The sequence below is a fragment of the Carassius carassius genome, chromosome 44 (genome assembly GCF_963082965.1).
Source record: "Carassius carassius chromosome 44, fCarCar2.1, whole genome shotgun sequence".
Lineage (NCBI taxonomy): Eukaryota > Metazoa > Chordata > Actinopteri > Cypriniformes > Cyprinidae > Carassius > Carassius carassius.
This window is the reverse complement of record NC_081798.1, coordinates 19,166,313-19,180,636: the sequence shown is the minus strand read 5'-3', so window position 1 is coordinate 19,180,636 and position 14,324 is coordinate 19,166,313. Positions and strand designations below refer to the sequence as shown.

Here is a 14,324-nt window from a genome sequence, read left to right as displayed (position 1 = left end):
TTTCACACAGTTCTCCTAACTAGTTTAGCACAGCAGTGTCTCAAGTCTACTTATCCTTCATAACTGTAGCAAAGATCGTCCTCCAACACAATCTCAACTTGTTCTAGCAATTGTTTAAAAAAAAAAGAAAGCACTTGGTTGAATTGTATGAATATTATTAATACAATGCATTTAAGTTGTCCGATTTAGTTTTCTTACAGTAGAAATAAAATCACAATCCGATACACAAGGAGATTTTAATCAGTTGACTGGTTTCATGAATTACAGTAGATTCATTCAACTCGATGGTGGAAATGAAAACAAATCTAGAGGAACATCTGCGACACTGACAATCTATTATCATAACTTTATGCAAGGACAGACCACATAAAATCTGTTTGAAAACATCATGATTTACCAAATGGTTTGTCAATATATATAAGGTATAAACATATCATTTATGATCTTAAATTCTATACATAGGCCTATTTTAACTAGTAGCAGTTGTAAAACAAGTATTTCACTGCTAAATTACACAGATAACATTTAATTTTTATGAGCAATTTTATCTTTCTCAGTGTATATTTGTGTGTCAGAGATGATATAATGAGTAAAATTATATATATATATATATATATATATATATATATATAAAGAATAAGCTGTTACATATTGAATCTTAAGTATATTTATCCATCACTTAAACAAGCAGTGCTGTTTGTTATGAGCCTGTAGATGATTCTATGAATCTCCTCCCACTTGAAGAGCACTGGTATGGCTTTTCTCCAGTGTGAACTGTCTCATGTTTTTTCAAGGCTGCTGAATCAGTGAAACTCTTGTTACACTTGTAAGGTTTCTCTCCAGTGTGAATTCTCTGGTGTGTTTTTAAGCTGCCCGATGTAGTAAAGGTCTTTCCACAGTCGAAGCACATATGAGGTTTCACTTCAGTATGAATCCTCTCATGAACTTGTAAATTCAGCAGATGTGTAAAACTCTTTCCACAAATAGAGCAAAAGTGAGGCTTCACTGCTACATGAACTTTAAGATGTGTTTTTAAGCTTAATCAAATGTTTTATCACACTGATCACAGCTGACTGATCTCACTCCAGCATGAGAGAGCTGAGGATTTATGCGTCTGAATCTTCCTCCACACTGAGTGCATGCAACCGTTTTTACTCCAGTGTGAATTCTCATGTGATCATTTAGGTGTCCGTTCTGAATAAAACTCTTTCCACACTTAGGGCAGGCGAAAGATACTTTGTCTCCTTGTTTCTGTGTGAAATTCAGTCTTTGAAATGACTGCGTTTTTAAAACAAACCCAGTTGACCAAAAGTGCTTTAAATGTCTAAAAATGTACTCAAACAGACACAATACACAACAATATACATCACTGATCGGTGTCCCAAAAGCTAGGGGCAACAGTATGCAACGGAGTAAAAGTGTGTTTTCAACATTGATTTAATGAGTCACATGATCTAATGTGCAATGGGGACATATCCAAAGATATGGCTGCCACAGTAAAGGCTTGATCACCTTTGGTTTTCAACCGTGATCTGGAAACATGTAAGAGCAAACTCTGTGATGATCTAGAGGTCTAGCAATATAGTGCTGCTGCAACAGACATGAAATGTACTGGGAGAAAACCTTTAAAAACCATTATCAGAACTTTATATTGGACTCTAAAATTAGCAGGAAGCCAGGATCGGACAAATGCTGGACCACTTCCTTGTGCCAGTCAACAGTCTAGCTGCAGCCGTGAGAGAGATTCTTACACAACCCTAAATATAACGAGTTACATTAATCCAATCTGGATGAAATAAAAGCATGAATCACAGTTTCCATGTCCTTAAAAGACAGAATTCTCTTCAATTCTGCAATAATTCGCAAGCTACTTTTAACAACAGCACTGACTTGTCTATCAAACTTCAACTCCGAGTCAAAGATTACACCAATGTTTCTTACTTGAGTGCTAATATTAGTGGCTAAGGGGCCTTGATGTACAGAAAGCTGTTTGGCTATCTTGGGGGGCCAAAAATCATTTCGTCCAAGCACCCAAAATCATTGTTACATATAGGGGCAAATACATCTGGATGTCATGAGCATAACAATGATAAGCCACATTCCATTTTTGACAGATGAAACCCAAAGGAAGCATGTATAAAGAGAACAACAGAGGACAGAGACATGAGCCCTGAGGAACCCCAGAGGAAATAAACAGTGAAGATGAAACAGAGCTTCCTAGCTCCAGCGCAAAGGATCTTTCATATAGATATGATGAGAACCACTTTAAAACAAGCCGTTGCTTTAACATTGCAGCTTAACTTTTTTATTTGTGTATTGGCATTGAGGCCTTATGGGTGGGCCTTGGCCAATGAAAGCTGCCATGAATTCCAGACCTTCAGCTGTCAGACTGAGGGTTTGGCTACGCAAGACTAGGAACGACCCTTCAATATGGCAGCCTTGAAGATATTGACTATATATCCAGTTTGGAACGCACCGTAGTATGAGGGTTATTATAGTTAATTAAAACTTAAACCTAAAATAAACATTAACTGAAATAAAATTCATATAGTTTAACTTAATTTATTAGAATAACTAAAATTTAACCTGACCTTTAGTCACATAGTAAGGCCAATATTGTGGATATAGTATGCCTGGATTGCAATCATATTACAGGCACACACACTTTTACTGAACATATTATAATTTTAAATAAATGTTTTAACAAATGTAGTTGGGTGGATTAGGGTAATGTGGGACACTTTTAGCCATATTGACTTGTGCATCATATTTCCATATGAAGCCAAAATGATACATCATGATATATCATTATGAAATAGATGTTCCCTCTCTAAATCAGAAACGGATTAATTAGAAATTGTAATTAAAGGGGAAATGGCACATATATTAGTGCTCCACTAGTGTGGATTTTATACAATGTGGGACAGCGCATGCTCAAATCTGGGACACTATGTTTTGGCTTATAAATGGTCAATTTTTTTTACAAAGTCAACTTCAGATTTGACACTCCTGGTTAAATGTGCATACCCATGTTTGCTTAATTAATTTATTAGGCCTACAGTGTGTTTGTTGTCTTCAAAAGTAAAAAAAAAAAAAAAAGTAACCTAATTAATTGATGTTAGTTAAGTTTATTTAAGGAATGTTAAATACAATTTCATGACATAAATCTTATATTATTTAAAATAATTTATTATTTTATTATTTACAAAAATAATACTAACCATGTAATGAAGTCAAAAATATAAAATTGAACTTAATAAAGATAGCAAAATAATTAAATAAACAATTTTTGAGAAGATATACAATTTGGAACATGGAATGCCTTTAAAACTGTTATTAAACTTGTATAAACTTCTAATATAAAATGTCTTTCTTTTTTTTCTAAAGCTTGTGTTAATCAAATTGTAATAGTAAAAACACTTCATAACAGAAATAAGCAGTCCTGGGCAGTCGTGGACTCATCATGGTCCAGGATCCCGTTGTCCTCTAGTCGCTAAAATTGTGAATCTGGATCTTAAAACAAATAATATTGCTGCATTATAAGCCCCAAAATTTTCAAAATTACATGTATGGCATTTAACCTTCTTAATGCACATTTTATCAGTTGAATAACATAGTATATTTGATTGTCATTTCAGTGAACTTTACAAGAGGTACTTCCTGTTTGTTGATTTTCTTGGCCACATTTCTGACATTATTTCCAGAAAGTCAAATGATTTCAATAACTTGACACCCCTGCTTGAATTCAACACCAATTATGTTCACTTTACTGTTGTAAAAGAAGAGATAAACGCAATGAAGTTTAGGTGTCCCACATTAGTCAGTGTCCCACATTACTCTAATCTACCCTACCTAGAAAATTAAAATGAGGTTTTAGATTTTAGTTGTAGTAAACTAATAACCCTGTACTGTGCAATTTGTGTTTGTTTTTGGTAAACAGCACGTTTTTGTGTTTAGATCCATCAACTCCATCCTGATTCTGAAGAGAAAAGCGCAGACGTGTCAAAGGTCAGGTTCAGCTGAAAGCAGCTGGGTGTTCATTTTTAAAAGCATGACGCTTAAGTCTAAATGTTAATGTTTCCATATTAACTGCACAAACACAGATTGGCTCTTTGTGTCTGACTGTCAGTGAGGAAGTGTTTTCTCAGGAAGCTGCCGAGCACAGATCCGAGGGGAAGTGTTCAGTATCCTGAGCAGTTTGGCAGGTCTCGGCTGGACTGTTTCAAATGTACTGAGAGGCCCTCACTGAAAGGCCTTCTACAGATGAGCTCTGGTGATGAAGGAGCATGTTCCTAGAGCAGCACTGAATGGCTTTCCTCGTACAAAACAGTGACTGTGTTGATTTAATGTCTGTAATAATTATGTGTTATGTAATAATTAATTATTATGTTTAATAATGTGCAATTTATACAGGCTACACAGGTGAATAATTACAAAATAATTTAATATATTTGTAAATAAATAAATGGATTTGTAGAGATGTACAATTTGTATACTAATATGAATGTTTCAGGCGTAACAACGATTCTTCGAAATGTGTAAAAGCCTTTAATTTCTCGTTTATATTTTTTAAATCATTTTTATAAGGATTTAAATAGACATTCTCTGCTCTCCTCGTTTGATGAGACGATTGATTGGTCATGCCTTGAGCTGGTGCGCATGCGCAGTGTAGATGTTCTGAACTACGTTGAAGTTCTGTGGAGTCGCACAATAACACAGTGAAAACCGAATAAAAGTTATCCGTTCTTTACAAAATGAATCCCGTTCTTTTGTAGGAATTTCTCACTGAAACACCACGTCCTTTGGACCGTTTTCAGTCTCCAGCTTTTTAAGCGACTGCCAGGATTTGCGTGAGACATGAAGATCTAGAGAAAAGGTAAGCCGTCATATTAAATAACAGCAAAGTTAATGTACGGATCTTTCTTTTTTGTGTGTTTGGATCATGTGTTCACAAAAATCTACTTTCTACTTGTCGCTCTCTCATGATGCTTGTATGTATAAACAGTGTCGTGTTGCTCTTTGAACCATCAAAGTTACTCAAGTACACAAATCTTTCATTATCTGTATCTTATCTTTGTAGACCTCGTTATAACTTTACCTTACCAAAAAATACTGTGGTTGTACCATGGTACAGTGATTGCCTGATTCTTTGAAAAGAACTAAGCAATGAATACCGCATTCATATACAATGGTATTAATAGTTCCTGGATTCTCATAATACCTGGTGTATTTTGTCATGCTTTTGATGACTTGACTATAATTATAAAATGGTGAAAATAATAATAATAAAGATCAAGATGGTATGATTAAATATTTTACTAAAACAGTGTGTATAGTCACTAGAAAAGCACATCAACTGGTCACTGGGGCTCCCCAGGGATCAGTTATAGGACCCCTCCTCTTCTCCATATACACTACATCACTGGGACCCATCATACACACACATGATTTCTCCTAACTTTGCTATGCTGATGACACACAGCTCTACTTTGTCTTAATCTTACACTTTGATGTTCTGTTATTTAGGTCGTTTTACATGGATCAGGGCTCTTCTAGGAAGATGAATGGTTATTAAGTGTCTTAAGGGAAGCTCAGAAGTCACTGGATGAGGCAAAGAATCACCAGTAATAATGGCAGATGATTTTCTCTACAGTGGGGGTTTGGAGTCAGAACAGAATTCCCAACCTGATGCAAACTTGACAACTAATGGTTCCGATTACTCAAGTAATCCTCCTGAACTCTCAAATTCACACAGTGAAAATTGGCAGAACCCTGAGTTGGAGGATCTAGATTCCTTTAATCCCATCGAGCCCCCACCGCTGGACTGGAGGTCCGACTCTTCCAGCGAAGCCGGTTCAGTTGTAGAACTTGAAAGCTGTTCGGTGGGAGATTTTGAGGCTTCTGGATCTTTCAACACGGGGTTTAATGAAGACACAGTGTCTGCATTAAGTGATTACGGAGCTCTGGACTCCAGCGAAGCTTCTGACAAAACAGAAGAGCTTTTGGCTCCAGAAATGAGTGAGAACAAGCCTGAAATTTGTGTTTTTCAACAGAAGGACGAGCAGCGAGAAACAAAAGAGAATTATGTCGAGGACAGAGATCGAAAATTGAGGAATCAAGAAATGAAAAGAGAGAAAATTGAAGAAAAAAGTGGGAAACATGATATTGACCACTCGCACATTCAGAGTCTCCTCACTCAGCTCCATCTTTTTCATCCATCATCAACTAATCCCGCCCACTGCACACCTGATGAATTAGCCAATCACGGCGCTCCACACAATTCGTATACTCCAGCGGAGGGACCTGCTTCCTCCTTCCAAGATCTTGAGTTCAGTGTCCAGTCGGCATGTGCAGATGCAGATAGAAACATCAATGAGGCTTTGCTCTTTTCACACGAGTATCAGAAAGATCTGCTTCAGCTGCTAGAGGAGCCAGAGCCTGAAGAGCCCAGAACCACCCCACCGTTTGTTCACACGCCCCTGGTGACCCCCGGACATCAGTCAGGGCTCAGAAGGCAGAGCAGTGATGCAGATGAGATGATCTCCATATCTCACAGTGAGGACGCTTGGCACAGACACCTGCAAGATGAGCTGCTTGTCTCAGGAATCACAGAGGAGGAGCAGTGGACGCCGTCTGAAAGCCTGAGCGCGGATCAGTCCAGCTCTCCAAACAATGATCTGGTCAGGTTTTAGTCCTTTTGGATTGTAGTTAGTTGGGCTGTGTTTACTGCTAATGTACTTTTCTCAAGTGAAAGTACTAGGATATTCCAACTTTTTGAGTTGAATGAAACAGCAGAGGAACCAAAGAGTTAAGTTGTTTGTGTTGTCTTTCATTTTCTTTTGTCTTTTAACAGGAAGCTGAAACACAGCCAGCTTATAAGAATGGTATGAAGTTTAGTGTAGAAGTATTTACAGCTTTTGCTTTCACAGCTCTCGTGATATAGTTGATAATGTCCTCTTCTGTTGTTCTAAGTGCCTGGACCATGTGATCCTGAAGACCTCCTGGATGGGGTGATCTTTGGAGCTAAATATCTTGGATCTACACAATTACAGTCTGAGAAAAATCCCTCCACCAATGCCCGGATGGCTCAGGCACAGGAAGCTGTGGATCGCATCAAGGTGGAAGAATAGTATTTATTTATAGATGAGCAAATTTAACAATATTTTGTCAAGTAAAATGACAGGAATCAACAATAACGATTATATATGCATGTCCAGTTGAGTGAGTCCAGTGAGTTATAAATGTAAAATAAATAATAATTGAATAATTTAACATGTGTTATGTGTGTGACAGTGTTTATTTCTCTTTAAGAGACTTAAATTAAACTGCCCAATTCATACAGATTGACTGTATGTGATTTTGGATCTTCAGAGTTTTGGTTGTCTGGATTTTAAAGGATTGACAGAAAGCTCTTAGGTTTCTTATTTTGTGTTTCGATGATGTGAGTAATGGAATGACTTGGAATGATGGTTTTTAATTTTCAACCTATTAAAAAGTTTGTCTTGGACCACTAAGGAACAACCCACACTCTTTCATTCATCGTGACGAGTTTCACATAAGAAACCTTTACTCATATTTTCTTTAGAAATTATTCAATTTTAGTTTGTCAATTTTAACATGGCTAATGCACCATTTGATATATATTTGCATGTGTATCTAGGCACCTGAAGGAGAGTCTCAGCCTATGACAGGGGTTGATCTGTTCATTTCTACACAGAGAATCAAAGTGCTGAGTGCTGACACACAGGTTAGACAAATGATGAACCTGACAGTCCCTCTTACGTTCTGTGAGTGCTGTCATCTTTGATGTGCGGCTGACTTCTCTCATGCTTCCAGGAGGCCATGATGGACCATGCTCTGCAAATGATTTCATACATCGCAGACATTGGGAACATTGTAGTTTTGATGGCCCGCAGGAAGCCAGCCAATCGCAAATCAGCAGAATCGACGGCTAGCTCTTCAGCACCACCGAAGAAGTGCTGGATGATCTGCCATGTGTTTTCTTCAGACGATGCGAGTGTTTTCTGCAGATCTTTCTGTGTGTCGTCCACCTTGATAAAAAATTAGTTTTGCATTGGATAAGATAAAAATGTTCCATTGTCATTATAATAGGGTTTTTATTATGCATTTACTTAGAAATGTTTTTTTGGGGTATTATTTGATCTACATTTCATAGTTTCTTAATCTTATTTGTGTCTTCTTTAGGCTCAGATCATCGCACAGGCCATCGGCCAGGCTTTTGGTGTTGCATATCAGCAGTTTCTGTATGCTAACGGAATAAAAGCTAGCGATCTTAGGCCAGGCGAGTACAGCGATTACCTCGGCACTCAAGAACTTTATAACGGAGACCTGGTTCACTTTTCTCGCTCTGAAAACATCAGAGAGGTGAGGATGTCTTCCCCTCTGTGTGGATCTGTGCTGAAAGTTCTTGCTTTCAATACTATGGGTAGATAGCATGAAGAAACCCATTCACCTCTTTTTATTTTCAGGTGTACATATCAAAAAAGCCTGGAGAGATCTTAGGAGTCGCAATCGTGGAGTCTGGCTGGGGCTCCATCTTGCCGACTGTGGTTTTAGCCAATCTGCTGCACGGCGGTCCTGCAGAGCGCTCTGGAGAGCTGAGCATCGGCGACCGCATCATGTCCGTTAACGGCACCAGTCTGGTGGGCCTCCCTATCACCACCTGCCAAAGTATTATACGAGTAAGACCAGCCAGAAATTAAAGTTATTAAAATTAAAATAATTTCTCTGCATCTCGTGCCAAAATGTTGATTTGTCATATTCTCTAGGATTTAAAGAATCTGTCGATAATAAAGCTCAGCATCGTTCACTGTCCACCTGTCACCAGTGCGATCATTAAGCGTCCAGACCCCAAGTATCAGCTGGGCTTCAGCGTGGAAGATGGCATTGTAAGCTGCTGTTTACTATTATTTTATGACACTATGGGCACGTTTCTATTACAGATTTGAGCAAAGCTTTGGCGATTATTTTATAAACGTCGATAAAAAGGTAAAACATTACAAGACTAAAACACAACCTTTGCCTCTCGTGATAAATCATGGCAACGGATTTTGGTGGGAGTTTGACGGAGTTTGGCTATAATTATTCAAAGGAGGTGTATGAGAGTATCTTGACAGAAGCAGCACAGAGAGCCGCTTCAGAAACGTGCGTGATACAGCTGGAATAAACACAATGCGAATTAGCAAATTATTCATTTTTTTCGCATTGTCTGAAAACCACCTCATGCGAGCATAAAAACCTTTTTTTGCAATATTTGGGTGTTTTTGCAAAATTTACGCGTTTTCATTAGGTGTATTTTCAATTCGCAAGTTCAATTTGCGCAATTTGAATGGTAATGGAAACACGCCTTATGTTTGTGAAACTGTACTGAGTGTCTGACATTAAATCAATGTGATTTCTGCAATAGATTTGCAGTTTAATGCGGGGTGGAATAGCTGAGCGGGGCGGCATTCGAGTTGGTCACCGTATCATTGAGATCAATGGACAGAGTGTCGTAGCTACACCTCATGAGAAGATCATCCAGATCCTGTCCAGTGCTGTAGGAGAGGTAAGACGAGTGGATTTCACTTTATAATTGCAGTCACTTTAAACATATTGCCCACTTTATACCTTACTATCTTTATGGGCCTTGAACATGGTAGTTGAGTAGCTGTCTATGGAGGGTTAGAAAGCTCTGGGATTTCATCAAAAATATCTTAATTTGTGTTCTGAAGATGAACGAAGGTCTTGCGTGTTTGGAACAACATGAGGGTGAACTATCCCTTTAACAACAAAAAACAGCATACCTTCTTTTCCATTTTGTAACGTGTATGCGAATGTAACGGATAATCTAAAAATAAAAAATGTAGGACAGTGACTTGGTTGTGTGCATCGGTTGCTGATTATGAGATGTGAGCATTGCACTAAAAAATGGAGACAGATGAACTTGAGCTTGCAGGGGTGTGTTCAAGCTGATTAAATGATTTGGGAAATCACCATACATCACCAGTCTTGTCTTTTACACTCTAAAGATTTTATGAGATTGCAATAATATGGAACATGCAATTAGAAAATAGATAGTGGCATCTATCATGTCAAGTTTACAGTAGTCATAATTGTTTTCCTCTTATTTGTAACAGATTCATCTGAAGACTATGCCGACATCAACGTACCGTCTCCTGACAGGCCTGGATCAGCCCGTGTTCCTTTAGGAGGCGGGTCCTCTCAGGTTCTGTCGGTCACATGCAAATTTGCCACTGAACATTTGACTGAAGTGTAGAAGAATGCTTTTATTTCAACCCTGCCTTTTAGCAGATACATTAAAGCTGAACAGTGTAAGAATGTATAGAGATCACGGACCTCCGTTTTAAAGCTGTTTTAGAGGTGCTTATTTAACTGCTGGTTGATGTGTGTATATTTGTGTTTGCTCTCTCTGCTAAGCCAAGGTGCCTGAAAACAAGCCTTGTGTTTGAATGACTATGCATTAGATTCCACACTGAAAATGAATCTTGAATCACCTCGATCCTTCCATCTCAAGCTTCCAGCATTTCTGCTGTATCGCAGTACAGATTTAATATTCAGTGTTTTAAATGGTTTACATGCTCTTTACAGAGCTCAAGAATTAGTGCCTGTAAAAAAATCAATTAATGGACCTATGCCTGAGTTTGTTTGTTTTTAACTGTAGAGAGAGGTATATTTTAATAACTGCTGTAATGGATGTTTATTAAAGATATTACATAAAGACAGTTTTCCTTGTCTTGTGTTTAAGAGAGGGGAAGTAAACTTGTATAATATAAATTAGAAACATATATATATATATATATATATATATATATATATATATATATATATATATATATATATATATATATATATGAGAGAGCAGGATATATTCTGACAGGATATGTGCAGAATTTTAAACTGTGACGTCCTCACGGCTCACATGCCGGAAACTACGCAGGGTTTATGTAAAGCCTAAGTGGGCGGGCGGTAAAATGAACACAGAGCAAATGGTTGGCTACATGTCCAGAGTGCAGCGCTCTTGATTGGTTACAAGCTCACTGTGGCGTCAATGTTTTGAATGGAAGCCCCGCCCATCGCTGCGCTTCCTCGAAGTGGTCTCGTAACACCGGCTACATTCATGAAGCAGTGGACGCTTTGGATAAAACGAAAGGTAACAGCATTGCATGTGTGATTACGGTGTTGGTTGGTTATAAATATTGATAGCGAACATTAAAGCTACTGTACCGGCAGTGTGAATCATTCGACATTTTTTGAACCGCAAATGAACGGATTGTACTTATGTCAAATTATTATAAGCTATTAAAAATATTTTCTTATTACACACTGTAAGGACAATTAGTGAAATGAGTTCTATTTAAAAAAAAATTTGAATTAGGTCTTTTAAAAATAATAATTAATTAGTTGTGAAGGTCAGTTATAAACAATTTATCGTTCTGTACGTAAAATCATCGTTGTATTTTGTCCAAATAGAGGCAGGCCATAATAATATCAGTCTTAGTTTTTTTTTATTGTCTAGACACAAACTCGTGCTTTATTTTCTGTGCCCAGTTTGGGGGATTTATTGGTCTTGACTCTCTGTAAGCCAATTAGTATAATGAGGATTTTAAGAACAGGAAGTGACAGTCAAATCTGAAGAGATCATGGGAAAGTTCACACGATTTCCGGTCTGACTCTGAACGTCATGATGCAACGTTGTCTTGTTTGGTGGGTGTGTCACAAATATATCAGCCCACTCAGCAGCAACATGTATATAAACCGGTATTAAAGAGACAGCTCGCACAATGTGATTAACATCTAAATGCATTTTGTAAAAATGAATCATCCGGGTTTGTAATCGATGCATCGATAAAACGAGTGAATCGTTACACCCCTAGCTGTAACAAGTTACAAAAGCTCCAAATTTGCATATTATGAGAACAACAACAGGGCATTTTCATTCTCATTTTCCCTTATGCAAAGCAACCGTTTAGATTCAGAAATCTTGCAATATAGAACACAATCCATATGGAGTATAGTGCTTGTCATTTTTTAACTAACAACTTTAATTGCATGCGTTAAGTAAGACCCTCTGTGTTCAACAAAAGAAGGCCCTTTATTGAGTTGAATGTCTTTTTGGCTCAAAGTGAGCAATAGTAAAAGTCATTGTGTTTGCATGGTGGAAGAGTAGCATGTTTTGTTATTGTAGGTTTCCTCAGTTGCCATGACTGTGTAGTTTTGTGCCATCCATCATGGCCATTGGAACACAGCTCTACCTGCTGCTGTGGAAAAACTTCACATACCGCAGGAGAAACAAGGTGTCGTAACGTTAACCCAGCCTCAGCACACATACACTCTCTCTGTCAGACACTGTGCAGTCTGTCTACACTGAGAGATGTTGTCAAACATCAAGTTTTCTTCTTTCTTCTTACAGGTGCAATTGATTATTGAACTCCTGTGGCCACTCTTCCTCTTCCTCATCCTCATTGCTGTCCGGCAGTCTCACCCACCGTATAAACAGAGCCAGTGTAAGTGGTGCCCTGTATGCATGAACGTTGCCCTCCCTATTTGGCAGGTGGCAGGGAGGCAAAGCTGATTAGCTACAGTGAAAATCAGGACATTGTTGAGCCCTTGTGACATTGTTTAAACTAAATCATGACCTTTTTGATGGCTTGCCATACCGAAAGTTCAGTCATAATGACGAGGACATTTTTAAGTGAAATGTTGCACATTTCTATAATAAGGCTAACATTTAAAGATGGTTTGTGTATTTTTTCCCCCCGTTACTTAAATAGTCATATACCAGCTTGGAAGTCATGGGTAGATTTCATTGGTTTATTACACACACACCACAAACAACAATCGAATGATCTAATCAAATCCCAGTCAACAAAAACAAGTCTCACACTTCTTTTTTTTTGTAGTTTGAGAAACAGTTTAACCCACTCGTTACAACAGTGACAGAAATATGTTCACGCTGTTTTTTTCCAACTTTAAAGGTGCACAAAGTATTTTTGGTCTGGATGATACAACAGTGTTTGTGCACTTTGTACCGACACTTATTGATATGGATGCATCTTCAAGCAAAACGTAAGGTTTTTAATACTGATGCCATCTTGGAATGATTCTGATTGGGTGTCAATGTTTTTATCGTTCATCAGCTAGCTGGGGAATAATGCAACACTATAAATGTCTTTTTTTATATACCATTGCCATGCATCTCACATTTTTAAACACAGAAATGTGTTCCGCATTAATACATTTTCAAAATAGATTAAGACAACAGTTAAGAGGTTTACATTTATTTAAATATCTTTGTTTCAGTGTTTCACAATAACATTAAATTTTGCTGATGTTATATATATATATTATTATTTCAGGTCATTTTCCCAACAAGGCCCTTCCTTCAGCAGGCACGCTGGCATGGGTTCAGGGCATCATCTGCAATATCAACAATCCCTGTTTCCATCACCCCACGGCAGGAGAGACACCCGGGCGAGTGAGCAACTTTGAAAACTCCATGTGAGATGCCTTTCTGTGTTTCAGACAATTTATAATGACTTTACTTTTCTCTGGCCTTGGCCATTGATGGAGCTTTAATCTCTCATTCTCAGACTATCTCGGCTTTTAGTGGATATCAGAACTGTCCTGACAATCAGTGGTAACCGGACAGTACTCTCCAGCTTACAGGACCTGTCACAGACAATCCAGAGACTCGGAGAAAGACCAGAAGCATGGCCGAGTATGACATGTTAATCAAATATCTCACTGTAGAACTTCAAAATCCCATGTGAGATTCATTATCTCAATTGTAGTTAGATAAAACATTTTGAAAAGCATGCAACATGTTCTATGCTTTTTTTTTTGGCACTCTTGAAGATCTACCTGTAAGAGAGTATCTCAGAGCCAATGAAAGCTTCTCCTCCTTCCTGCGGACAAACACTAGCATCCCCTCAGCATCTGTTGATCAATTACTGAGGGCACGATTGAACCTTCAAGTGGTGAGAAAGAAACTTTCCAATTTGGCATGGAATGAAACTGCATGCTATTGATGAATCGTTTCATTAAAAAAAAAAAATCATAACCCAGTGAGACCACAGACTCCTCTTCGATGATGTATGCTGGATTTATTTAGTCTGCAAAAACCCACCCATGCAAGCTACTGCTGTCTTTGAATCTAACACCCACATCCCAAAGTTCAATCAACAAAGGATGGACAGAACGGAGTGCCTGCCCTATATTTCTGATAATCTGTTATACTCATCATATATGTCACAAAACATCTGCTGCCTAATCTGTTTCAACACATTCTTAATTGTGCCTCT

General features: G+C 38.0%; 2 protein-coding genes across 3 annotated transcripts in view; both read left to right on the top strand.

Moving 5' to 3' along the window:
• Positions 1 to 4,638: 4,638 nt before the first annotated feature.
• Positions 4,639 to 10,745, top strand: si:ch73-40i7.5 (amyloid-beta A4 precursor protein-binding family A member 3). Its single transcript, XM_059537177.1, has 11 exons — positions 4,639 to 4,876; positions 5,527 to 6,680; positions 6,854 to 6,884; positions 6,973 to 7,118; positions 7,661 to 7,747; positions 7,837 to 8,013; positions 8,206 to 8,385; positions 8,490 to 8,702; positions 8,790 to 8,909; positions 9,428 to 9,568; positions 10,140 to 10,745. Exons 2-11 carry the CDS (start codon positions 5,631 to 5,633, stop codon positions 10,209 to 10,211), a joined length of 2,217 nt encoding a protein of 738 aa, XP_059393160.1. The 5' UTR covers positions 4,639 to 4,876; positions 5,527 to 5,630; the 3' UTR covers positions 10,212 to 10,745.
• A 330-nt stretch (positions 10,746 to 11,075) lies between these two features.
• abca7 (ATP-binding cassette, sub-family A (ABC1), member 7) overlaps positions 11,076 to 14,324 on the top strand; it is a 31,680-nt gene continuing 28,431 nt past the window's right edge. For both annotated transcript variants that reach the window (XM_059538358.1, XM_059538357.1), the window contains exons 1-6: positions 11,076 to 11,173; positions 12,209 to 12,317; positions 12,434 to 12,527; positions 13,380 to 13,521; positions 13,614 to 13,741; positions 13,879 to 14,000. In XM_059538358.1, the coding sequence (XP_059394341.1) occupies positions 12,252 to 12,317; positions 12,434 to 12,527; positions 13,380 to 13,521; positions 13,614 to 13,741; positions 13,879 to 14,000 (552 nt within the window). In that variant the 5' untranslated portion in view covers positions 11,076 to 11,173; positions 12,209 to 12,251. The remainder of the gene's footprint in view (positions 11,174 to 12,208; positions 12,318 to 12,433; positions 12,528 to 13,379; positions 13,522 to 13,613; positions 13,742 to 13,878; positions 14,001 to 14,324) is intronic.